Source organism: Rhipicephalus microplus, chromosome X (assembly GCF_043290135.1).
Source record: "Rhipicephalus microplus isolate Deutch F79 chromosome X, USDA_Rmic, whole genome shotgun sequence".
Taxonomy (NCBI): domain Eukaryota; kingdom Metazoa; phylum Arthropoda; class Arachnida; order Ixodida; family Ixodidae; genus Rhipicephalus; species Rhipicephalus microplus.
Genome location: NC_134710.1, coordinates 343,997,618 through 344,024,936, shown reverse-complemented (window position 1 = coordinate 344,024,936; position 27,319 = coordinate 343,997,618). Strand labels below are relative to the sequence as shown.

Genomic DNA, 27,319 nt, shown 5'->3' with positions numbered 1-27,319 from the left:
TTTTGCTTTTTCTTTTTTTCAGCACATCGCAACTAAGAAGCGGTAAAGAGACACACGGAAACATAACTCAAGAGCTTTACACCTCTTCCGCTAGACCAAACAAGTTATATCAGGCAAAATCCCTAGCATTGAATAGAGAGTATACTTGCTGTAATTCTATAGTTTAATTTCCGCTAGTTACGTGCATCTGTCTGATCGCAGGTCTCTATGCCACAATATAACATATCCGAAGTACCTGTGCACTGTACTAAATACGTGTAAATGCATGCGTAAGTGTTCAATACGACCTTATAGAACGACAAATCTCGATCAACTTTCAGCTATGTTGTTCGAGGTTCGTCTCATCTGTGAAGGCCAAAGAAACGACACACGACTGAATGTTATCTCTTTATTCAGACCTCGGCTTTACGTGAGCAGCTCAGCGCCCTGTCAAGCTTTCTTTACACATTCAAGCCCGTCAAGGCACAGTCAAAAATTCAAACTATTTCTCCGCTCTTATACACTTTCGGTATGTACAAACATATGATCTTGGTTCAGTAAATCACGCATCAACTGTATTTACAACACGCGATAGTGCTGCGCACGTTTTCAGAGAACGTTGCCCAACAATAAGAGGGAAACGCTGATAATAACAAGCGCCAGGCTGAGCGAGCGAAGGAATAAAGGAGAACATAACTAGAGCTGCTAACAAGGCGAACAACAAAGCGTGAACAACAGGAAAATTGTGAGTTTGGGCTGCACGTTATAAATGCTAGTCTAAGCGCCATTATTCTAGTTCTGCATATAGAAGACACTTACCTCACAATTTTGGAGGAGTTTAACGGTTACGCACGCATTGTTACCTATTCAATTTCCTGGTGTGCCTATTTACGCAACTAGAGGATAAGAAGGTATACGTCATGCTACACGTAATAGAATAAGCTTGGCGATAGGAATGAGCGGAGTAATGTGCCGAAAGACAGAACGAGAAAAGCATAGCTAGCGGAGTTTATAGCCAAACAAATGTGCCTTGAATTGCTAGCACTCGTAAACAAGGACGTAATACAGTATCAGAAGTTCAGATATATATTTCTGTTTAAATTGTGCCTGTACTTGTGGGCATGCATGCGTGTGCACGCATGTGTGTATGTGTGGTTTTACAGTAAAAGCTCGTTAGTTCAAACTCTGTTAATTTAAATTTAGTTAATTTGAACTGAATCCCTGGTATTGGTTCAGACTTGTGTATATATATGGAAAAAAACTCCCGATAATTTGAACGTGTTCGTATCCACAATAGTTAATTCGAACTGGGAGCCACTGGTTTTCATCGCTGTTCGCAGAAGCAGGCCTTGAGTGATCACAATGTGTTGCAAAACCACACCAAACCAAACCAAATTTACTAGAGATGCAAAACAACACAACAGCAACTTTTTTCTGCACAGGATAATTCTTACTCTGTGGACCCAACCTGAAAACGATGCTCATGAGGTCGTGACAAAACCACAAGCAAATCCAAATTACTGAATTCTTTTTATTTGTGCACGCTTGTTTTAATAAAGTTCGACATTATTGGCTTACTGTTCACATGGGTGCTTCTTACTGGCATATCACTGACAGATCAATCTTTTTTTTTTCTTGTTGTTGTCCATGAACCTGATTCATGAAACCACCTACCACACACAAGGTAGCGCCTAAGTCACGATAACAAGTCCAGAGGTGGCTACTTTAGGTTCTGTCAGCGCAGTGTGGCACGATGCCTGTTCTTTCTATCGCCCGCCCACTAATTCAAACTCGGCTTAATTCAAATAATTATGTAGTCTTCTTCGAGTTCCAATTAAAGAGCTTTTACTGTTTTTCAAAAAGGTGAGATTGAGGACATTAATCATGTCCTTTCATTTGTTCATGAAGTTTTGAGCAAGAATGAACAGTTGCATACCCTTTGCCATCGGCACAAGCACTACTCGACGTTTAGATAAGCACGTACACAAATGCACAAACAAATAAAAATAATTTGCCTAAGCACGCTGTCTTCTATGCTTAGTTATCACGGTGTAGTGCTCAAGCATATTGCATGGTGCTCAAAGCGTTCAGGTGGTATCAGTGTTGGACGTTTTTGATCCTGCAAGATAATCGTTCCATCAAAGTTTGAATACCTATGCAACCTCTTCTCTCAATGCTGTTCTCACTTGTTGTCAGTTCATAAGGCAGAAGCGTCATTGGTTCCGATCGTGTTTCTCCCCTTTGACTTTCATAAATTGCGTCCGCCTGTCCTTTCTTTTTTTATAAATAGCTCACTCCTCTCAGAAACCTTTCAATGCTACCGTCTTGTGGACATGATACAAGTTCCCCTCTGACTCCAGTTCCCCTCTGACTCCAGTTAATAACAGCAACCACATCATCACAGCATATCTGATTCATGCATAGAAGACAGCATGCAGCTGGGGCTTCGCTGTTCATCGCTATAATCTAAGGGCTAACGACGGAAATGAATGCAAACAAAATATCATAAGTGGTGCAGCACGTTCCTCTTGACGAGTGTATGTAGGCACTCCAGTAGACATAGGTCTTGTCGCTACCGATGATGCTCTGTGTCGACGAACAAGGTTGCAGTACCAGCCGGAAAAAAAACAGCAACCGCGATGCGAGAACAGTATATCATGGCAACCCGCGTACCAACGCGGCAAACGCGCAAACGTTTTCACGCGGGCTCGGCCGGCTGACCAAGCGCACATCGGCTCGTCGTCAGTGGTGCTGCTTGTGCCCGTTCATGTAGTCGTAGCTGTGATCGCCCGTCCGGGCTTTCCTCTTCTCGACTACGTCCTTAGGCACCGTCTTCAGGTCGTAGGCGAGCCCGAGCTTGGCCATGGTGTCGATGAAGAACGTGGTGAAGTTGAGCTTCCACCCGAGCTCGCTGGTCGAGTAGTCCCAGGGGAACGTGTGGTGGTAGTTGTGGAAGCCTTCGCCGATGGCAGCCCACGAGACGAAGCGGTTCTCGGCTGGCGAAATGTTCTTGTCGTAAGGTCGGTTGCCCCAGAGGTGGGCCGCGCTGTTCACGAGCCAGGTGAAGTTTAGCGAGATCACGTAGCGCAGCATGGTGGCGACAAAGAAGCCCACCCAGTAGCTCTCGCCGAACAGGTGGTGCGGCAGCACGGTCGACAGGTAGAAGCAGAAGAACGTAGTCAGAGGTACGTAGTACCTGTTTGAATGAGAAAGCGAGAAGCAGTGATTCGTAGAGGAAACTGTGAGACAACGGGTTGAAAATGTAGTTGTGCTAGCATCGACGTTCTGGAGTTATTTCGTCTATGTTCCCTGAACGGGTGTATAATCAGTCACTCAACACGTTTCTGCAATAAACTGCAAACTTGCAGAGCTACGAAGTACAACATAACCTATGACCAATATGTGGCCATGAATACTACAACGCCCTGCGTTGATGCAGGTCCCAAGCCCTGAAAAAAGAAGCACTCTTCTAAATCGGGAGTGAATATCGAATATCTAACATGGCGGTGGCGTTTCATCAAGTAGTGTTATATCAAGTAGTAGTTAGATGGGCTCCCTAACCTCAGTTGCGATGTACTACCTTGAGCTCCTGAGAACCAAATTTTCATCCGATTGCACGGAAAACCTGACTGCGGTTATACCGCTAACCATGATTCCTCCGAACAAAGGTTACAAAATGGGGGAACCCGTTTAAGAAGGCTCAGAACTTCACTATGGCATGACTTTTTAAAAGTTATACATTTTATTTCAGGTTAGCGTGCCCATGTAAGTAAGGTATTATGTTTACGTCAATGTCAGCAAGCGCTCCACTTGAGCATGGCAACACAGTTAAAGCCCTTCATAAGAGGCATGCTCCGGACAGCGATTTTCGTCTTTTATATGAGATGTCTCTTAATTCAGGGTACTTCGTATGCATTTTCTTACCAACTGGTATTTTCTTATACCCATTTGTTTCTTATATCAGTGTCTCTTATAAAGGGGGATGATTGTATTTGCGAGTATTGTCAAATAACCGTTGCGGTATAACAGAATTGCTTTATTACTGTTCACACGTGGGAAACGTGGTGTCTTTATTATAAATTTCTCTACGTCTATGACGGAAGAAGGGTATACTTGAGGGCTTGTTTCTTTTTTTAATACAATAATAATTATAACTGACAGACAATTATGGCAAGGAAAGTGTGGGTGATATTAGAGGCAATAGTATTGTATATATAAAGAAATAAAAGTGGATGAAAAGATAATTTGCCGTGGGTAGGAATGCCTGATTCGAAGCACCGGGTGCGTTATTCGAAGGTCACAGGTTCAGTTCCTGCCCACGGCAAGTTATCTTGTCATCAACTTTTCTTCTTCTCATTTGCATTACAAATATTGACTTCAGATAGAATACTTTGACTCGCAAACAAATTAGAGAATACTTTTGTAAATCGGAATGAACATACAAAAGACATCGTTATTACATTTCCTCATTTTCTGTTGTATTATCTACTTCGCACTCAGTGTTTCAATACACAAAGTATCATCATATTGTGCATCAGTCATATTTATCGCAGTGCTTTTCTTAGTGTTGTAAATACTATTGTTTCTGATGTATCACAATGTATTGTCACATCTCTTCTCACATATGTATTACATTTCAATGTTATTTTTAAGTAACATGTGTTTGCAGGAAATCACTAGGGTTATTCAACATGTTGCAAATTCCTAGTTTCAATTAAAATAGTGTATTATATTTGGATATATGCTAGACATCTTTATTTATGTTGGTTTTAGTGTTACTGCTGCCATGTGAGGGCCTTCAGGCACATTCAAGCTGTACTATGCAGCTTTTCGCCTGAAGGACTTCCAACAATTTCGTTGGAAAATAAAAGCATTTCTGATTGTGATATTCTCCCCTATATTTTCCTTGGCATAATTGTCTGTAAGTTCTCATTACCATTGTTTCTATAGCTATAAAAGTGATAAGCTGCATATTTGTCCACGTATCTTGAAATGAGTCTACTGCTTCGCTGTTCTTAATGTTTTCTTGTGACATACAAGCTTGCATAGGTGATGAGTTAAGTACAGTACGTTGTTGTGCAAGTGTGTATGACACAGTTTTTGGAGAAGCTGGTTGAGTAAATGTGAGTATCAAGTTATAGTTAGTGATTGTGATTGTGTATCGGGGTCCCGTTAGACCATTTTACGAAGCTTTAATATGGATCAGTGTACATAGCATAATATAACTATAAGGAGGCACATCCCGACATAGCGTCCGACCGACCAGTGCTGTTGCAGCGGACCATGCAAGTGTGCACATGCTGTCAAAGCTCACTAGGAGGTCAGAACTGTTCCAGCAGATGCATTTCGCAAGATCGTATCAAATGTCCGCTTGTAAGAAAATGTGCTTAATGTCGTGTTTCATACGCCTCTGTTGTTGCCTGCATGTATGACTCTGCACCTATTTCCCCATTGTAGGTAAGAATCTATAGAGTCCTTCAAAGGGGCATATCATCCATAGGAGATCCCACCACCACAAAACCAAATGCTCTAGTGTCTCTGAATACGCTGTGCATAGGCAGAAGCAGATATGTTACTCAGATAGTTGTTTTTTTACTTTTAAGGGGGTAAAAATCAATTATACTCTACACAGTTGCCTTAATGCAAACGAAAAAAAAATCACCACAAAAGGCGTACATGACCTACAGTCATCTTTCAGTTGGTGCAGCACTAACATATACCAGGATGAAAATCAGGAAATACACCGGGCAAAGGCTCGTCCTGGGTATTTTTAAAATTTTCATCCACGGATATGTTATTACTGTTCCAACTAAAGACGAATGTATGCCAACCAGCTCAATTTTCGTCGCATAGTATGAGATACTAAGTAACATCATTAGTAAGTTTTTAGACTTTTCATCTTCTAGCACGTGCAGCAAGAACGATGCAAACAAGTTACACAAACACGTAATCTGCCTACGAAATGCACATCAGGCTGCAAAACACTGACTCAGTAACGCATTCGACTTCGCGCCTGTGGTGTGCGTCTACGATCACGTTGCGCGCTCAGGTCTAATGTCTTACCGCACTATTACGCGTCGTGGAGTCGGGGTCGTACGAACGCATCAAGCGCCCGTGTTTTTTCTCTACACTATTTCCTGTTTTTGTTTACACCGCTTGCGACCCGCTGTTCTTCGAGTTCAATAGTAATGACACTTGTGTGTGAAAAAGCGACGAGTGAGGCTGCATACGTACGCCTTTTGGAACCTAATGACGGGGTCCTTGAGCAGGTCCGAGCAGTCCACAGCCTTGCCCTTGCGCATCACGTCCGGGTGCTTCTTGCACATGAGCCAGCCCACGTGCGCGAAAAAGAAGCCCCGGTTCACGTTGTGAGGGTCGGCATTGCTCTCCGAAAACTTGTGGTGCACCCGGTGGTCACGCGTCCACTCGTACAGGTCGTTCTGAAAGCGAAGGAAGAACACAAAATATGAACGGGCGTGCTTGGTTCAGTATAGTCACGAGCTGAGCCACTTAACACAATACCGAACAAATATTGAAGACGCAACCCAAACACTTGGCTTGCCTATTTGGGTATACCTAATGCTTCTTGAGCCACTTAAGCAGTAACCAACCATAAGAGGCCATGCTTTCACCCCTCTGACACACTGTCGAATTGCGAGAGGAATGAAATACTGTCACTGGGCTGAAGCAATTCATTATTACTGGAAGCAATAATTGATTGCTTTCCGTCCTCTTACTGTGTGTATGTAGTAATTTTTAGCATAAAATAAAAAAAACAGCCACATGCAACTTCCTACTTTTTTTTGCCCGTGCAATAGGTGCTGCGTTTAAAGGAGAGAGCTTAGTGGCTCTTCCAGAAGAAGAGTAACCGTTGTGGCTCGGGCATGACACTTCCATTCTACATGAGTGGAAGCTGACCAACGCCACCAACAATTTCCATAAACTGCCAGATCTGCCCTCTTCGTCATATCAGGTGAGGCCTGTTTAATATTCGGTCATGAGCTCCACTTTTGCACTGTCCAGAACCGAGGTACGTACGGAGCATGAATGCCGTCAGAAAAGACTCGCTCTTTAAAATTATATGTACCGTAAAAGGTGCTTTGTTATTCTATGGCTTGCATATTTTAAAACAATCTAGCTAAACTGATAGTGAGCTTAATAAGAAGCACGGCAAGGAATGACATCGTTGAGAAGCTTGCAGCGTCCCTGTCCAGCTGGTATAGTACATAGACATTTATGATAAAAAAAATAAAGCATGTAAAACATTGTTTTACGCTCAGGGCTTCGTGTTCATTGCCATGTGCGTCACCTTTTTTATTCGTTCAGTGTGTTAAGCGCCGTCTCATATTTTTATTGTGAAAATGCACCCACTCACTCAATCTGTCTGTCTTCGTCAGTACATAGAAATACCTGAGCACGAGAATAAACGTTATCTGTCGCACTTTTTTTGTATTCTATTCACAGGCGAAGTCAGTTTTGCTTGGAATGATAACTCTTTAAACAAGCACATCGAATTTATTTGCTATGATTCTAACTTACCCTTAAACTCCGGCCTGTTAGCCATGCGACATCCAAACACCCTTAATATGTCTATTAAAGTATCAACACCTGTAGTGCGTGTCTCCTTTCTGAGTGGCTGTTTCTCCACTCAGACAGGATAAGTTCTCCTTTGGCAAAAAAAAACAAACAAACAAAAGATCATCTGTTTGTCGACAAATGAGTTTCATTTGCAAGAACAGAAGCAGCGAGTTTTCGCTTTTCCGTAGAAGAACTCATCACTGGTCTTAGCTAACGTGTCAAAAACATCGCGTTATTTTAATTTTTTTATTTGTGTGTGGTGTGTGTGTGGTTACAAGCAACGACGGCTTTCTTAGCTTTTCTGCGTCAGCCACTTCACAATTTTGTTTTCCCTTAACGCTCGAGGAACTTCTTTACAGCGCTTCACAATTGTGATGGACCCTGCACAGAACCTTAAATGTTCCATTAGTGCCTCGGAACACGTGATTTTTTTTTCCTTGCTGAATGGCGTGCCTGTCACTCTTTTCTTTGGGTCTTATGTTCTTTGCGCTCGACTGAAGTCGTAAGAACGCTCCACGATAACTTCCATGAAAACAGTCTAAGCACGCGTAGGAAAACCCGACTTCTCGGCCGCAAACACGTTGCACGAGGATCCAGAGAAAGTCCGGCTTTCGGTATCAGCCCTTCGCTACCCGTGAGAACGACAAAGAAAAGGGGCACGACAGAGGAATGCATCTCAGTGCGAAAAAGAAATCGGAACACGTTGCAGTGGTCTCTTCTTGTTCTGATCATACGCGTGTCAGTTACACTGCCATGAAACTTTTCCCCACGGCGAAACTGATAGCTCCCCCTTAACTGTAATTGTTTCCCCTCATACGAAAACCACACTTGAAAATGAAAGCCACGGCTACTTTTCACCTTGCCATCTGGCAGTGAATCTAACTACCACGATCTCGATCGCTTCACGAGTCGTCATACTTCATGGGCATGATAGGGAGAATATTCTATGGCTGAAACCGGATTCTCGTCAAGCGTGATTATTTAACGAGACACAGCTGGAGAGAGTATGGGCGCGCGGCGAAAGAATAGCACTGAGGTTAGTTCACTACCCAACGCGTAAAGAAAGCGATACGATAAAAACAAAGCAAAAAAATTGTCCGTGCTGCAAGGGTGATAACATAAATGAGCTTACAAATCATGTAATAAAGCCGTATAAAAGACAAGTCACAAACCAAAAAAAATATATCGATACGAAATATGCCTCGCACACAGTTTCTGAGTTTGTTTTACTCTTTCCTCGTTTGTTTGTTGATATACGAATATTTCTTGCAGCGTGTTCGATTTCTGCATTGTGCATGTCTGCCGACCTGCTTGTTTTTCACCACCTACAACTTGTCGTGGCGTCAGCGAAGCTGTTAGCTGCTGTGTACAGCGGAGGAGAAAACAAAAGGCGTGACGTGTTTTTCGCGTGCGTTAGGTGTTCGTGATTGCAGGGATCAGTATAATGGAGTAGTGCCGCACCACTCCCGGCTTTAGCTTCCCAAGGCCAGCAAAGAACACGGAGCCGTGAGAACACTGCGAAGGACAACAGCCACGCGCGTTCGGTAACGTGAACCCTGAGGCGATAGCGCGGTTGACTCTTACGAGGAAAAAAAAGTTGCAATGAAGAGAAGCGGTCTTTTGAGAGGTGACACCAAGGAAATGTACAGCACCCTCCTGTGAATGTTTCTCACAGCGTACGGCATATTAACCTCAACAAGTTCCCGAACTCTTTAAGCGTTCTTCGGCAAGTTGCTGCCGAAAGTACGTGCCCAGACGCACATTTTTGAGATAGCGCTGTGAAGCCAAAAATCTGCTTCAGCTTTTTTCGCCAACTGAGCTGCTCCTGATAAATGATAATGCTATCTTAGAAGACTTACTGCAGTTACTGCCGTGTACTATGCTAAGTAATAAGAAAAAAGAAAACGAAAGGAACGAGCGAAGGCAAAACAGACAAAATGAAAGAAAGAAAACTAGGATAAAGAGAAAATGAGAGAATGAGTTATTGCAAGGCTGCAAAAATCAAACCTTGTAGCTACCTTTCCTTGATTATTCAGTGGTTGTATAGTAGAATGAGCGGACGATTAACCAAACTGCAAGCTGACGCAGGCATCGACTGTGGACGAGACCTATCAGGTCATTAATACGGCGTTACTTAGGGCACAAGAAAATCCCTAATGCATTTATTGTTTAAGGCTCATAAGGTTGCGAAAAGTATAGGAAAATGGGACATACTGCTGGTGTAGCCGTCGTTCAGTAGTATTTATCACTGTGGGTACTGAGAAACAAACGCTGGTTTCCAGCATGTCTTTTTTTTTTCTGCATAACCTAACCTAACCGCTTTTCCTCTAGCTTTTCTTTTTTCATGTAATCATTCATTGCCATGGTGAACACAGCGTCTTGGCGACTACTTGCAGCAAAATTAACCATTTATTTATAATACTTATTGTTACGCAGCCAGCAGACATGCTCTGTTATTCGCGAGTATGCAGGATAGGCTTTATGTTCGTGCCTATGCAAAACGAACTGTACTGTCATCTTTTGCTGTGGTGAACCGGGCTTGGCTATCAAACAAAAGCCATTGCTATAGTAGCAGGTGTGAAAAGCCTGGTCTGTGAAACAACGTGAATTACTTATTGCGAACATTTGCAACCTCTATGAACTGCAGGTCTCGGGATCGAATCCCGGCTGCGGCGGCAGCATTTTCGATGGAAGTGAAAGTGCTTGAGGCCTGTGTGCTCAGATTTGGGTGCATGTTAAAGAACCCCAGGTGGTCTAAATTTCCGGAGCCCTCCACTACGGCGTCTCTCATAATCTTATAATGGTTTGGGGACGTTAAATCCTACATATATATCAATCGATGAACGGAGTTCACTTCTCGTATTTTTGAACAGTTGGTTGTATTTTGGATGGATTGTGAGCACGCGACGGCTGCTGGCGAGCACAAGCCGTGACGTCACACTGACCGAGGAGCATGCAGGATGCACGTGTTCTTGTCCTCCCCTTCCTTTTCTTCACATCTCTTATCACGCTCTTTCCCTTCCACAACAGCACTGATGCTTTGCTCCGGTTGGAAGCAAGGCGCTGCGCGGCGCTCCCAACCGGGCTGCAGAAATCAGGTGCCTTCTTCTTTCAACCCCTACCACCATTTTCGCTGCTGTTCCGGTTCTTGCCGGTTTTAGGAACCGAACTGAGAGTTAAGCGACTCGAAAGACGCGGGTGATGGCTGGCATCGCTGACTCATCCGTTCCGGTTGTGTGTGACGTCACCAAACGTCACCTTCTCTCACGCTGTGGCTGCTAACGCGTCATCTTGTGAAAAACGCAATAAATTCATTATTTTGCCGTAGTTTATGCCTGGAGTGAAAATGGTCTCTATCGATTTCAGGGCCCAGTCTTTGAATTTGACTGAATATCTTGGTGATAAAAATTTTTTTCAGTATCCCTTTAAGCACCCCAGATGATCGAAATTTACGGAGCCCTCCACTGCGGCGTCTCCCATAAAATCATTTGGTGGTTTTGGGACGTTCAATTCCAGCAACAGGTACATTCGCAACAATCCGGCTCGAATTGTACAGCCAGCGTCAAATGAAACCCGAACAGCAGCAAGCCATTGCAATAATACAGTGCGCGCTGTCCATCTATCGCGATTGACAGGCGCGCGCATCCCGTTCGGCAGCTTTCCGCATATATAATCTGTGCCTGTTTGGAAGGATAAGTGGACGGCGCACACTATAGGCATCCGACGGTGTACCAGAGGGCACGACGAAGCCTTTTGGGCCGCCTCAGCATTGTTGGTACCGACCGACAGGGATACCGAGAAAATGAAACTCTCACTGAACACATTGATACGCTGATGAGTCAATGCGCTTTTTGGAGCGTTTTCAAAGAACGCTTCCTGGGCGCTTAAATTATCAGCCGTGACCCCCCTGCTAAGAACTAGAAAAGAAAAAAATATCCACGAGCAAGTCCGGTTTGGCTGCGTCTACTCGATAGGCTAGGTATTGGGAGACTCGGTTTTGCTGCGCCTACTCGCAAGGCTGCGTGTTCTGGCGCTACCATCAGTTCTCGTAAACTGCATTGCCGGGTGCGTATAGCGTGGCGAAAGGGATGCCGCTGTTCGGGTTTCATTGAACGTTGATAGTACAATGCAAGCTAATAGTTAAGCCTTTCGTCAATGCAAGTTGGCTGATGGATCATGCGCCAACTTGTCCAGTGACAGTTGCGATCTTGTTCACCTGTTAAATCAGTGCGACAGTCCCACAATACAAGCTCAAAATGCGCTTGCGGCAGCAACTGTACCGTTCTTTCTACTGTACTGCCATTTCCTGTGTGCGAGACGAGGTTTGCTTTCGACACCGTGTGCAGGCATCGTAGTCGTTGTGTTCTCTCGTGGGCACACATGCTGCCCCGGTCATGAACGTTACCTCCTATTTGCCGACTTCGGCTCTTTCACTTTTACAACCTCGTTGCGAAGTGTCAGCGCCTGCTCAAAGGGAAAATTTTTCATTAGGTCACTAACACTGAACAGGTCATTGCAATCAGCTAAATGTTCAGCCACAGGCCGAGTGCTGTCGGGAATCATTTATTCCGTCATCGTTTTGTCATGAAGATCATCGATCGAACAACATTCATGCACACAGCTAAAACCCACCTCGAGGACTCAATTGCTGAATTTCAACGTGCCCCTTTTGTTGAAGACATTCCCCACTTACGTTCTCCCCTACTTGTACATAATAATTGTCATAACAATGATTGCGCCAGCGGAACACTCTTCTCGATCACTCAGGGAACCGTAATAGCCAGGGCTCTTTTGGCGAACTAACTCCTATTCGAGTCTCTATTTGCCCATGCGGAGTTCAAGTGGCCGTGTCGTCAGCAGAGCCAACGAAGTCTACATGTTGCGCATGCCCAATGGGGGCATTGATATAAGTGCGGGCTCTGTGAGTTATTCATTGAACTTGACGTGGTTACATAAAAGCACTGTCTGTTGAATGCAATCGTCGAATTTCTAGTAGAAAGTTATTTAATGTAAATAAATGTCCAACTACTGCGCCATGATGACGTTTGACGTTTCCCCAAGAGGCAAAATAACATCGGAAAATCATCCCGCCCAGTCAGTCATCGTTGAATTTCTAATTACTATTACGAAAACTGTAGGGCGATCATCGCTTTAGTACGTGTCTTCCTGATAAGAGAACGTGCAAAGTAATTCAAGCGATGCCGACAGACCTTTTTACCTCCCTTTGCTTTCCATCGTCGGGGTGTTTTATAGGCACCCATGACATGTCCCTCAGTGCAATCTTTTAAGCAATACGTGGCTAGATACCCAAAGTGAGATGGGGAAAGTTACGGAGGCCAGTGTAGTATACCGTCTCCAAGTGCAGGCAAATCACTCCCGTGTTCGCAGGGCCACCCACACTCGCGTCGTGTTCAGCCCCTTCTCGTCAGACTATCTTGTAGCAGCATAATGGCCGCTCGCAGTGGCGCCACATTTCAGCGCCTAAATGCCGCCCGGAGCTTTAGCGCCAATGTTGCGCAATCAGCAACACTGCTCGGGCAGCAAGATGAAAAAAAAAAAAAAAAAACTGCGAGAGAGGAGAGGAAGAGTCGCTGGCGCAAGGTCAATGCCGACTTGGGTCATTCACTCGCGTGGGGCGAGAGGGGCAGCGGAAGGGTGAGGAGTGAGAGAGAGCGGCCACACAGGTGACCTACATTCCACGCACCAGGCTTTGGCTCTTCTTGGGCGAGAGGAACGGCCGCATTGCCGTCGACGTTCCCAACGTGCAGATCGCGCCACAACGTCTACGCACAGTGCAGGGGGCGCGGTCATCGCGTTAGCTACAAGTTGGTGCCAAACTGCCCCGCACCTTAGAAGTGTGGCAGCTTGGGCTAGTTGGTATGGCATGACGATAGTTATAGCGCGAGAACAAAACGACGACACAGAGACAAGAAGGACACGAAAGACACGAGCGCTCGTGTCTTTCGTGTCCTTCTTGTCTCTGTGTCGTCGTTTTGTTCTCGCGCTATAACTATCGTCATGCCCCGCACCACCCGCTTTCGTGGTTCACGCTCGTTTACATGACCGAAATTCGAGGGTTTTCAGGGACTTTCAAGGCTGCATGTGCGAATTTTCAAGAACCACCTTCCCTGTCAATAACCCTTCTAAAACGTGGCGAGGGGAGGATAAAGGCTTGAAATAACTAGAGTTCATCGAAGAATGGTGACATCACTGGAGCAGAAGTCCAAAATATGGGTTCAGTGACGTTCTCTTTCTAGAAAACTTTAGTCATGGCTTTTAAAGTTGCATAGATAATCAATTTCTGTATATGACAGAAGTTGCAAACTTTTATTCAGAGGGAACGACTAAGGAACAGTAAATACGCAACGCCTTGTTGCTTTTTCTGAGTTTTCATATCAACATCCACTGTCTCGTGCTACTTGGTGTGGGCACTCATCCCGAGGCTGATTGACTTGATGATGCACGTCAAGTCACTGTCTCTGCCTTATATTCATATGAGTATGTTGTGGCTGTTAATTCCTTAATAGAAGCTTCTAGTTTCTTTTTCATTTTGTAAGCATTTCGTTTTCCTCATCAATGCAACATTTTTTTTTTCTGTTTCTCATCGTGCTGCTGCTTCATTTTCCGAGTTTCAAGAACTGCACGGCGTTAATACCGTGCAGAAGAAGCTAATGATGTTCCCAGTTCTTTTGTGATGGGCACATAACATATGCCACCTGCTACATTTACGGCATCACAAATAGTGCGCTGTGAAATGTGCGACAATGCTAATTAAAAGAAACTAAATTGAAGGATTTGTGAACATTCCAGCACTTTCAAGGCCTTGAAAACGAACTTTTCAAACTCAGGGGTTTTCATGGATTTCAAGAGCTCGCATGAGCCCTGCGCTGTTATTATTGTTACTGCGTTCATTTCTAGGGGTGAGATAGCGGCTCGGCACGTCTTTTTGCCGATTTCACCGAGCCTCCCAAACATGCTATGTTACGTAAAAATAGAACAAAATAAGAAGAAAGCAGGGTACGCCCGGCTTTACAGCATCAATAACAAGGAGGTGGACGGGCGGGGATCGGTACAGCTGATTATCAGCATATGCTAGCGGAAAGTTATCACAGTTTTTGCCTCCCGCGAAAAAGTAAAACATATTTCGCGTCCTTCGGGTAGGGAAGGCCCTAGCTGTATCCACGGGAATGCAGTCAATTTTATTCTGTTATCGAGGCTTCTTCCGAGCGGGATATTCAGCGTAGACGTGCAACCGCACTTCGAGACGGCGCCTGTACACGCAGGAAACGTTATGAAAGGATTGCGTGAATCGTAGGCAAAGAAAACGTAAAAGAAGCCCCGAGTTCTGAAGGTATTTTTGTTTCTTTTACTTGCGCTGTTCTTTGCCACATGGGAAACCAAACCATAAGTGATAATGGAGTGTTTGGAACCATCTAGTTACGTCGTATGTGTGTCGGCCATGGTGCAACAAAAAAAAAGGGGGGGGGGGCATAATCAGACCTTGAATGTGTCAGGCGGCGAGCGCACCAAATGATGGCGGGTTGGAGCATTCAAACAAAAGTGGCGGTAAACTGATCATAGCGCACGATTCCTCACAGGGTGTCCGTTAACCATGTCCATGTGGTACATTTGTGGAGATGCAGTGCTTTAATGTTCTTCTCGGATCGTTTCGGAAAGGACGGCGATCTTTAATGAAACGAGCCTCCACCACGGGGGGGGGGGGGGTAATCTCTTACAAGCGCAGATGCAATTGCTAATCATGCTGAATTCAGATAACCTCGGCCAGGCGGCACCCTTAAATGTATCCGACTAGTATACTTGTGCAACCAAAGAGAGCTCGCTTTTGTCGGCTGAACTTTTGTGCCATATAGAGTGAGACTTAGAAGGCAGCAGTGAACTCATCGCGAGCGAAACGTCTCCCTTCTCCTTCCCTAGCAAGTTCGGCTAAGCAGCGCAACCCAATTAGCACTCAGCGGGCGGCTATTTACGACGGCAGCGCCTCTCCAAATGAAGAGCCCCGACGCTTCGAGTTGACCGGCACGATACAGTTGATTCGACACACCCAACCGGAGGCTCCTTCGAGTAAGCCCCAGTGATGTAAGGAATTCGGGTGGTCCCCGTCTACGCGTCGTGGCTCTTGCTCACCGGGGTTGACCGCGGATTCACCACTCCCCGCGCAAACGGACGTGGCACGCAACTCAGCGGGCGTCTGAGCGCTCCTTCTGTCGACCTCGATGGCGCTTGCGTCGGCGTCGCTAAGTCGACGAGCGTCGCTTCACCCTCGTAACTGGATCGCGCGAAGACTCTCGCCCACGTAAGCGCGTTCAGTGCTCCTTTCTGTATCTCGTGATGCTGCAGCTCGTGCGCGCTTCGTGGTTAGCCCACTTATCGCTGGAAATAGTCACGATAGTATCGTCACTCGTATTACTGCAAGAATAGCCGGACGCGTGCAGCCCTCTTAGTCATTCATGTTGAACGCAGGTGACCATATAATAGTCGTTGAGTAGGGGGGTAGGGGAAAAATGAGAAATGCAGGGCAGCATTATTTTGGCAATAGCTCGCGTTCTTTAGACGCGACACACTTTATAAGCGGTCTACGTATACGCCAAAAAGGGATTATTGTATATCCACAAGAAACCGTGGGTGTTTAATTCACGTAATTCTTGTTTACTACTTTGCAATGTCCACACGGGTTCAGCTATGTCCAGCTTTTGAGAAAGTCTGCTAAAAGCGCTTGCGAATATAACGTGCAAGTCCAACTGTCATGCCGTGTCTGTGCGAGTGCGGTGGATCACCATTGACAACGTGCACATCGAAGGACGAGGGCAGGCGCTGCGCTCCTGAAACCGAGGCCGACGAGTCACGAGCACAGTACCTTGCCACTTTCGCAGATTCGATTGCCAACGTGGTGTTCTGCTTGGTTGCGCCTTTTCCAATGTCGTAATGCGAAGCATGAGTAATCGATACAAAAATGCATTGGGTAGATCAGAATTGCCACCGGAAACGGCGTGGCTGTGTCACACTACTTGTGTGTCAGTGTGTTGGGGGGGGGGGGGGGGGGTGATATGCGCATGGCGCAAGCTCTGCTCACGTATGCGACTCACCTGGCAAGCCATGCAGTTGAAGATCATAAGCACTACCCGCAGCGGGAAACGTGCCTTGTACGAGCGGTGAGACCAGAGCCTGTGCGCTCCGGCCGTGACACCCAGGCCGGCGCAGACTCCCCACGTGACAGCTGCAAGATGTTGTAATCCGTTAGTTTGGTGTGTAATCAAGACTTGAAAGGTATTGCTCTGATTCAAAATAGATTAACGTCAACAATGGACCGTATAAACACTGTTTTCGGATGCAGTGTTACTGCTGAAAAGCCTGCTCGGAAACAGCAGTTGAGAAAATAAGCATAATTTGTAATTTAGTTATAGCATTGAAATGTAGCTTTAAGTTCAGTTTTTCTGTCTAATAAATAGTAACTGATACATCACAAAGAAAATATAAATACAATAGGTTTCATGGTCAAAAGACTAATACATGCAAGTTCTTTGGTTGTATTGTGCCATTACTCACATAACATTTAAAAAATTTGAAGTAAGAGGGTGACTAGGAAAGTCATTTTTTCTCAGGCTCATATACCATATAAAATACTCTAAGAAGTTTACAGTGCTATATATATTATTGCCAAAGTTTTATCTATAGAGTTTGCGCTTGAGGCAGAACTGAAACGCTTGCAGATTTCGCCTGCGTTTTGCCTCACTTGCATGCACACAACCCTTCGCACAGATCGCACTGGCACAAACGTCAAAAGTGTCAGCTCGCTAGTCCCCAGTGCACCAAAGCAGCAGAGGCACTTACAGAAAACGGCTGTCTGCCACTTGACTTTGCTCGTGATGCTCAAATAGAGGCCGTAGAGGGCCATGGAATGCAGCAGGGCGAACACGGCCACATTACGCCACACCACCTCGGTCTTGAAGGCTGGCTGTACGGCTTTATCAGCCTCCTTTTGCACCGCCTGCTGCTCTTGCACAGTGGTGCTGGGGGATGTGATGATCTGCACCACAAGAGTAATGTCACACTTAAGTACTTGCATCAATGGCAGGGGCATCGCCAGTTTCGTCAGTAATATGAGAACTCGTTCGAAAAATACTCGCTTCCAACGAGCTACGCAAATGACACGTGTTCGATACAGGCTCCGGGTGAGGTACCCAACCGATGTGTCAGTTGTGCAACACGTGAGGAGCACAAGTGAACGTAATTTGGAGCTCGAAATCTCGCGCTATATACATCTCGTCAGTGCGGTAAGTGGACAGGCGGAGGGTAACGGCTTACACAACAGTTCATACGCGTGAGCGAGATATATTGTGAACACTTGACACAAAGGGTACACTACCACGGCATGCTGTTGCGCCGCACATGTGCCATCAGTCAGGGAGGCAGTGCACATACATTGTCATCACCAAGATGCGCTCAGGCAAAAACAAACGAAGCAAGTTCTTTAGGCCCCTTGCAAGAGCTAAGCATTTCTGCCACCACAACTGCATTAGTTAGATTGTCAGCACTACTCTCGACTCGTATCAAACGCGACCTTTTAACCTCCGAGCTAATGGAGTAAGAATTAAGACACAACTGACCTGCCATCATCAGGTGTGCGCTTTACTTTTTCTAGCGCGAACGTAGTGTTTTGTAACAGAAATGGAAAACAAAAGACTCAATCTCACTCGAGCACTTAGTCCGCCGCATTTGTAGTCCAGGTGAAGCAGCGCCAGGTACGAGCGCCCTTCTCTGATCTCCATGCTTCTGGTCCTCTGTGGAACACCGCTTACGTTGCTCAGCAAGAGAGCTGACCAACCACCACAACCACCCTATCCCAGGAACCAGTGAGAATTTGGGAATCCTCTACTACGGTTTGGCTGCATTTTACTCTCTCCATTTCCAAGCTACAAGTCCCAGCCCTTGCAGCTCGAAGAAGCAGACTGGTAGTACAAAGCAATCGGCTGAGAAAGAGACTTCTCGGATTCGACCAACAGCCTCTAGACTAGCCAGCCTAGAAGATGTCTTCTCGACACGTCTAGCGAGTTCGTTCAGCGAAAGCCTTGCTGTCCCCCGTCTTGCTTCGTACAGGGTCATTGAAGCTGGACGAGACGAAAGTGCCCCGAAACCAGCTTGCGCCAATGGAACGCATGTCGGAAAAAATATAAGCTTCCCTTCTTTTTGGGGGCCCGTCGACCCACGCACGCGAGCGCCAGACCTTGTGGTAACAATGGTCGTCAACCTTTCGTCTCTTTTTTGCAAGTTTCGCCGATAGTTCGCGGGCGAGTAGATTTTGGCGGGCAGCTAGTTCAGTTTGTGTGGCTAGGTGGTGATAGACAGGATGTTACGAACACTGCGCTCTTTATTTTCAAAAATGTACTAGTGAATACTGCTTGATTTCATTTGACGACGTACCGCTTTTATTCAACATCCTCCACCCCCAGTTATTTTTTAAAATATTTTAAACTGAAATACAACACCTGTGGTAATTCTGCTGGGTGGCTGTTATTGTTAAGAGTGCTTGTCATAAATTTTTCAGTACCTCTATCAGGCGGCCAAACCCGAATTCTATAAATTTCCTCCATGTAAAACTTCATTTGTCACTTCGACGGAGATTGAGTTATGTCAATGTTACATGGTAACTTTACAAGCTTCGAACAGAAGCCACAAGGGATTCGTTAGGCACTGCTGCACATTTTCTGCGTGCAAAATTTCGCGTCTAAAGCCTCCGAAGGGATTTTGAATCCTACGTGTGATTACGTATATTGAGTACTTTCATCACCTTGAAACTAGAAAAAAATGTTTTGACTTAAATCACAGGCACGTGTGCCTGGAAGCATGTCGGCAGTAAGGTTGACAAAAGGGCTGACAGCATTCTACTTTTCTTTTATATACGCGTCATCTCCACGCCGTACTCCGATAGTCGAAAACACTCCTAGTTGTCTCGGAGCTCTTTGATGTTTCGTTACTACGTAGATCACGTTGTCCTTTACAATATCAGATGAGCACAGCTATGCAGCGTTCAGAACGCGAAGTTCTTGCTAAGCACGGGTCCCACAACACTTCGCATTTAGTGCGTTGACGAATAAGGAAAATTAGCTTCGATCTCTGCTATGAATCTTTGTGTCGCAGGCACGTAAACACCACGTTGCGCACGAATAGGGTAGCTGGCACTGACTCAAGACACCTTTTCAAAATGGCGACACGACTGTTTTAGCCGATGCATGCTGCGGAGAATGCGTACACTTGTATACGTATTTTATTTTTGTAAGACGCTCGTTATGAGCAGAATATGTTGGGATAGAACATTTACGATTGATGGAATTCATACTTGTGCTGACTGCGGCTGTTTGGTAGTTTGCAGTTGTTGTTTTTTTCATAATTACAGATTATCGGGGGCCAGGTTACTTCATTCTCCCGCCAACCAAGATCGCCTGAATTCCGCTGTGAAGCACTGAGTTTAACTCGTTGGCTTAAGAAAGACCGCGTGACACAGACGTCGCAGGTGCCACAACGCACTGCAACCATGCGTTGTAGCAGATGCGAAAGAATGGCATGCACAAGCAGCAGCATCCCCCCCCCCCCGCCCCTTCCCCACTCCCACCGTCTTTTCGTCTTCTCGGGAGCAAATATTTCTGGCATGACTCATGCTTTTTTGTGCTCCATTCATAGCAGAGCGGCAGCGTGACATCACAGGCCTGTTCGGGCGGTCATTCTCGCTCAGGCAGCGCGTGGAGAAAGGTCGAGCGAGCAGCGTGTGGCAATGGTTCCACGGGCACAGCATCACCGGTCGGTCTATTCAGCCTGTCACGTACGCCGGTCAGTTCCCACTTGCCCGTCCTGCTTCCGTCCCGTCTCGAAGCACGTTCAAAGCTTCGTGTTGCGATTGACGGAAAAACGAATAAGGGCACCAAGAACGGATGAAGGAAGAAAATTTTCGAGGACTCCTCTCTTTGTTTGACACAACCTTAATGAAAAGCAAGTTGTGACACTGGGAAGAACGTTCGAAGTTACGCTCGCAATTATCGCCTGAAAAAGTGGGACAGTCTGAACGCCAAAGGTGTTAATTGAATCAAGTTTCCAATTTCACATCGAGTTTTGAAGTTCAAAAGAGAACGCTACGATGCCGAAACACCGGTGTATTTGAACCTCTTGGGATTATTTGACGTGCACATAAATAGTGGCAGAAGACAAATAAGCGATCATGTAATGTTGCCGCTGTCAGGCGGCATGGTGTTTGAATGAATCATCATGCCGCGTTATATGCAATCATGTAAAGTTCCCATGTTGCATACCAGGCAACTTGCGCGCGCGCGCGTGTGTGTGTGTTTCAGCCGGGCTTCGCAACTCCTGCGGGAGATCGGGTGCCCTGACGCCTCCATCCCGGTGCGCCGTATAGTTTGCGGGCATCGACGCCAGAACACTCTCCGAACCCTGCAGGCGTTATTGAAGAAAGTGTCTCCACGTACAGACAAAAGTTCGTGCCACCTATATGTTCTGCTCGTATGAGCGTTTCTGTCAGTGTTAAAAGGTGCATGAAAAAAAAACACGTCGAGAGGTGCGCAGACTAACTCATGGCGGTTTAAGCTTGGATGATGCAAGCATAACATCTTAGATAATTGACTTGTTTTTTTTTTCAAGTTCTGTCGAATGACGGCAAGCAAAAGGAGGAAACAAAATATATAATTACTTATCTTCGAGTAATTACAACACCGTGTAAAACTACATCTCTGTTAAATGCACCAAGTACTTCCACAGCCAGCCTCATTACTGACGGCATGTTGGAGGATGTAGTGAGTGAATGGCTTTTGCTCTTATGATAGTTCCAGAAAATTATGATATATATATTTGGAGAATATCACGGTACATATCAAATGTTTACAGCAAATATGGTGAGTAAATGCTGATGAGGATAAAAGAGAGATTCAGTAACCAATGTTTGACTGTAGAATTTTGCAGCAATTATGAATATTTCAATGTTTTTTATATAGCTGCATACTTATCTATCAATATTTTTTTCCTTTTAAGATAAAGAAGTCCATTCGGCATCAATATCGCAACCTTCACTGAACTAATCAGCACCTTGGCATAAAACAGTGCAACTTTGCAGCAGTTAAATAGACTGTCAGCCGGCCTTTTCAAGTACGTGTAATAAAACGTCTATCTCGGTGAATTAGTCACAGGAAACCCTGATTATGAGGAGCAAAGACTAATACTAACTGGTTGGGGTGGCAACAATCTTGAAAATAATTACTGGCAGCTTATTGCTATCGTCGGATTAGTTCATCGTGATTGAATTATGCGAGTGCATATTTTAGCAGCACGTAGTGCAGAAACCTGTAGGCTAACGAAGAAGTTTGAGAAAGTGTTACAGATTTCGCAACGTGCGATAGATCGGGAAATGTGAGGCGTAAAAGAAGAGGCCGGAAAACAGTGGTGTGGAAAGGTGAAACAAATGCCCTCCCCCTCTTTTGTTTTCCTTGTTTTGTGGTTGTATTTAGCTTAAATTGAATGCGCACACCACAAGACCGATACTATACTCTGGTCTGTTAAGTAACTCCTAAGCGCTGTAATAAACGAGCAGGCACTGCGTTCTCCTGCCCGGTGACCGCACTCCAGACAGACGTTCTTACTAATGTGAAAAATGAAATGAACAAAAAATAGAATCAACATTGCACGTAGCCCAAGTTGGGTAGTTTTTACTTTCTCAGTTCCCTCTAATTTCTTCACGCGGCCTAGAGCGGAGTAGGCTTACATAGTAAAGCTGTTTTGATATTGTCAATTAATAGTTTTTTTTTCATTTTTGATCGTGTAAATGTACTTCTGTAACCGAAAAAAAAAAAGAACGGCAGAAATCATCGTGCAAGAGCTCGTTGCAGAGAGTTCACGGAATTGCAATTATGTTGATACACACAAACATTGTAGTCTACTCCTGGACAATGCTTGCGTGCACCGGACTGAAAGACAAAGAAATGACCTTGCCCGGGCTTGGAGTTAGGCTGGTCAGCGCTTCAAAGGCTACCATTCACCGGCACTGTAAATGTGCCGGGTGAATAGTCTCCACTGTAAAAAGCCCCATTATTAGAGTGACGTACGGCGCCCCCCCCCCCCCCCCCAGAAGTTCCCAGGCTCCTATCCCGTGTATTGCTAAGCTGTCGTGGCCTGGGAATTTCTGACGACCCTGTACTTCTGAAGTTTATTTAGACGGCGCCATCACGTAGACTTCCTTTGAAACGGCACGGCGACGATATGTCTCTGCTGTCGTTGGCCGAGGAAATACAATAACGCTGAATTTCGAGTGTCGAGGGACTTTCGCGGTGTGGGAACTTGGTCTAGGCTGTAAAATACGAGTCCAGGCTACAGCAGAGTTTGTCCGAATAATCCGGAAAGTGCGTCGGCGCCACACGGTTGACGGGTTTGGCGGCTCTCGAGCGAAGGATTTTCTCTCGACAACACTGCCTCCAACATCCTCGTCGCGCACTCACCACTTGACTTAGCGAGAACCCCGGAAGTAGAGGTTCCGTCCTTAATCCCCACGTGTTCGTCCTAAATCCCAATTATGCATTCTCTTTTCGGTAATATCCTTATTTTATGCTGTTTTTATATCTATTTCTAACAAAATATTAAAAAAATACATGCAGGTGAATTTGGAATGCACTAGAGGTCATGCATGCGTGCCAGTTTGTAAAAACTTTATTTCATTCCTCGAACTTCTTGGTGCGTTTTGCTATTAGCCGGTCGGCTTCTCTATAGTGATACTTAGAGCATCAGTAATAGCTGCTACTATCCCACTTTTAGTCTAAGTTTTTGTGAATACGCGTTCTGAAGAGCACGTTTCTGTCAATCTTTTTTGTGTAACACATTTAAGTTTGGAATAGAAATTGAAGGAGTAATTTCAGCACGTTGTTTTTTTTTTTTGGGGGGGGGGGGGGTATGGTCGCACAAGAACAACTGGGTGAAATCACTCATTCAAGTTTTTACATGCGTTTCATAAAGAAAAGAATGGTATAAATGTCTTTTCAGCGCGCGTATTCAAGGTGTCAGCGTGCGCGTGTCTGCACCAACAGGACAAGTTGAGTGTCTCTGCGCATGCCCTTCACGACGACAAGGACGAGAGAACAGAGCGCCAGTTTACCTTTCGTGGGTGACACCCTAAAAGCGCGAGCACATTCATTCCTCATGCGATGAGCGACAGAGGAAGAGTGGGAAGAAAGCGCAACATGACGCCGTGCGTTGTTGGTGATTACAGACGCGCCTGGCGCTCTCCGGCCGAACAGATTCGCGCTGTGCACAGGTCTTCCTCGTTCCGCTTGAGCCGCGTGCGTACAGATACTTTCGCGGAGATTGTGTATTTGCTTTTCTTTTTTTTTGTTTGCATTTGCGCAGCTGGTGAAAGTGAGAGAAGACCCCTGTGCGTAAATCACGTTTTTTTTTTCCCTGCGCTGCACCACATTGCGATGGCGGCCGCTCCACAGCGGGCCTATAGTCCAAGCCGTTGTAGCAGGTAGGTCGATCCGGCGTCCGCCGGTACATGCGTTTGTAAAGTCACAACTCCAAAGGTTTTTCACCGAGACAGTGAGGGCCTTTGGGATCCGCACAGCAAACATGTTGGACACAAGCACCTTTTGGTGTCGTATGCGGGCACTCTCGAAATTCACACACCAAAAAGAATGCAGCCTAATCTAATGCTGGAACAAGCAACACTTACTGGCTACTATATAGCATCACATTTGAATCTTCTGCAGGCTGCATTAAAGCTAATGCAACAACAGCCTCCGTGCAGATGACTCCTCCCTCTATTTGTAGAATTCTTGCTTCGGCCTAGATAAAAAAAAAAGCTATTACACTTAAATTTGGGGTTAAAACTGTTGCCGACGCAGTGTTGTATGCAAGCGATCGGGCGATATGAAAAGAAAGATAAATGTAGGTGATTCGTTGTTTGTTGAATATAAGGTGGTGGTTTTGCGGACGCGAACAATATGACCCTTTTAGTATTTACTTTTTGTTTGACCTCCTGCACTTGGCACGTTTCACTAAGGATGGTGCAGAGCTTACCGCCGCGCTCTGGTTTACGCATTGTATGCGCTCAAGGTATTACTGCGAGTGCCGCAGGCAGGCGCCGTACCGTCTAGAATGTACTCATATGATTTTATTGTAATGTGGGCTTTAGCACCCCAAAACCGCCATATAATTATGAGAGATGCCGTAGTGGAGGGATCCGGAATTTTCGACCACCTGGGGTTCTTTAACGTGCAACCAAAGCTGAGCACACGGGCCTACAGCATTTGTGCCTCTACAGAAAATGCAGGCCCCGCAGCCGGAATTTGATCGCGTGAACTGCTGGTCACCATAGAAGTGTGGCAGCTTGGGCTAGTTGGTATGGCATGACGATAGTTATAGCGCGAGAACAAAACGACGACACAGATACAAGAAGGACACAGCCGAGTACCTTAGCCACTAGAACAACGCGGAGGGGTTGCTAGAGCGCAGTGAGTAATCAAGGTACCCTGGGATTGCGTAAACACCTAACGTGATGAGAGTGTACAAAATTGTAAGCGGAAAAATGTCTGCTGAGCGCGCCTTATAGCACTTGTTCGTACAAGACGAAATCGCGAGTCGCTTTGGGTGCACAGTACAAAAACGGTATAAAACTTAGTTTGACGAAACCTCTCTGTCCCCTGATTTATAACCAAATGCCCCACCTCCCCTTTCAACAACGCGCCTGCTTCTTCGTCGGGGATCTGCGAAATGTTTATGACGCAGGAAATACGTGGCAGCGTTTCCTTCCTCGTACTCTCTCGTCAGCCACCGTGGCTAATTGATTTCGAATGCGCCCTTTGTGCAGCTGAATATTACGAGCGGCCGACTGCCCGCGTGTTGGTTGTTTTTCGAGGACTCAGTCCTGGAAATCAGGGGGTTACCTTCTATACGCCACTTACAAGGGCGGCTGCGAAACAAAACGTCGCTACCGTGCGTATACGCATCGTGTCTCCACACACGTGAGTTCCTCGTAAGCGTGATCGAGACCTCCAAAACATGACCGGGGGCCCCCCACGCGTTGCCACGATTGCATGCCGGCCCGGCGCGGGAGCTATAGCGCATCTGTGTGAACAGGAGACCCCTCAGGGGAGGTGGAGGGCAATTTGTCTCTTAATTTTCTTTTCATCGAATGCCCCTACGGTTCGCCGGCGCATGTTCACCATAAATACGTGCGAGGAAGGCTTGGCGCATAGCGCGCGCTACCTTGAAGGTGGAAAACAAGAAAAGGAGGAAAGAACGGGGCTTCTTCGTTGGTCCGCTCGCTGATTGAGAATTTCTTGTACGCGGCGACGATTGAGGAAGTGCCGGCGGAACGCGCGCATTTCCTCCCAGCATTTGCCGCCCTGCGATCGATCGTCGCGTGTCCCTTCCTCACGCCACTGACTGACTCACGAGACGTTGGCATATCGCGAGACCGCTGTTGGGTGAACGCCAGATTCACGAATGCATCCCCCCCCCCCCCACACACACACACAACTTCAGACACCTCTTTCTTAATATCACCGATATACGCGCTATCAAGGACGTAGCCTAAAGGTTCACTAAGATGACACACGTGGTGTGGCGTTTCATTTTTTTTCTCTTATTCTTTCGCTTGTCATGCGCAGTAATGAACTCGATGAGTACGTGCGTCGTCACACGCGCAACGCCTGGCGGGACCACGAGCGCGCACTCTACAAAGTGAAGGAGGAAAAGGGGCACCGAGGTTGCTCTTGTAGATGAGTAACTAACCTGTCACGCCAATTGCACTATTTTGGGAGCAACTGCGAAGGAGTATAACCACGCTCTCGCGTTTAAAACGAAGCAACAGATATATTGCGCAAAAGAAAAAAATCTGGTATTTGTTGACTTAACAGGCCTTTCAAAGTTCGTGCAGGCATTTGACTGGCTGTACAATCGAAGTGCAAGCATCACATTAAGAAATATATTTCGGAATGTTTGCCGCAAGCCCACGGGATTCGAACTCACGACCACTCAGCATGCCCGTGCACTAACCACTACACAACGCCTCCTAGATTTCCCGTGCCTGCCGGATTATCGGCGGTCACTTGGGAAGAGACGGTCGTCGGAACTACGGTGGTGGCGCCACTCAAATAGGGATGTCTTCAAATAGGTTTTTACGTTTTTGAAGCTTATATACAACAAAAACAACGCAAAAATGTTTTAAAAAGGCGTAAACGTAAATATAAATAACCTTACGTAAGTGGCGCTGTTATTCAATAAGCAACTTTTTTAATACAAGGCATCTTTTAAAATCAGTAGCGAACACCAAAATTGCCGATCTCAAAGGCCAAGTACAAAGACCCTTACCCCTACGTAGGCAGCGCCGCCATAGATGACCGGCGTTTCGCGCTCATCCGGCAGGCACGGGAAATCTAGGTAACGTTGCACTACACCACACCACGCTACGGCGCTGTCTGAAAGGAAACAGGCTTGTGCATAGCCGGGCTAGACTGCACCTTTGCGCGGGCAGTCTATCCCGACCATGGCTTGTGCAGGCACACATGGGTCGTTTGCACACGGCGAGAACATTCCTGCAGTTACTCTGAAAAAAACGGGCGCTTTGTTCCACAAGGAGAAAAGTGCCCCTCCTTGCCGCGCCGTGTGCAATCTTTTGCGCACATTTCGTCTTTTGGAGGGGCAAAGAGCCCTTTTCGGTGTAACTGTGCAGTTCCCCCGAAAAACTTTTGAGACTGTG

The 27,319-nt window shown here is 46.0% G+C and overlaps 1 protein-coding gene across 3 annotated transcripts in view; it reads right to left on the bottom strand.

Moving 5' to 3' along the window:
- Nucleotides 1-374: 374 nt before the first annotated feature.
- Nucleotides 375-27,319, bottom strand: part of LOC119161165 (acyl-CoA Delta-9 desaturase) — a 167,186-nt gene continuing 140,241 nt past the window's right edge. For all 3 annotated transcript variants that reach the window (XM_037413517.2, XM_037413518.2, XM_037413519.2), the window contains 4 exons: nucleotides 17,407-17,602; nucleotides 16,662-16,792; nucleotides 6,214-6,419; nucleotides 375-3,175 (listed from right to left, as the gene is read on the bottom strand). In XM_037413517.2, the coding sequence (XP_037269414.1) occupies nucleotides 2,722-3,175; nucleotides 6,214-6,419; nucleotides 16,662-16,792; nucleotides 17,407-17,602 (987 nt within the window). In that variant the 3' untranslated portion in view covers nucleotides 375-2,721. The remainder of the gene's footprint in view (nucleotides 3,176-6,213; nucleotides 6,420-16,661; nucleotides 16,793-17,406; nucleotides 17,603-27,319) is intronic.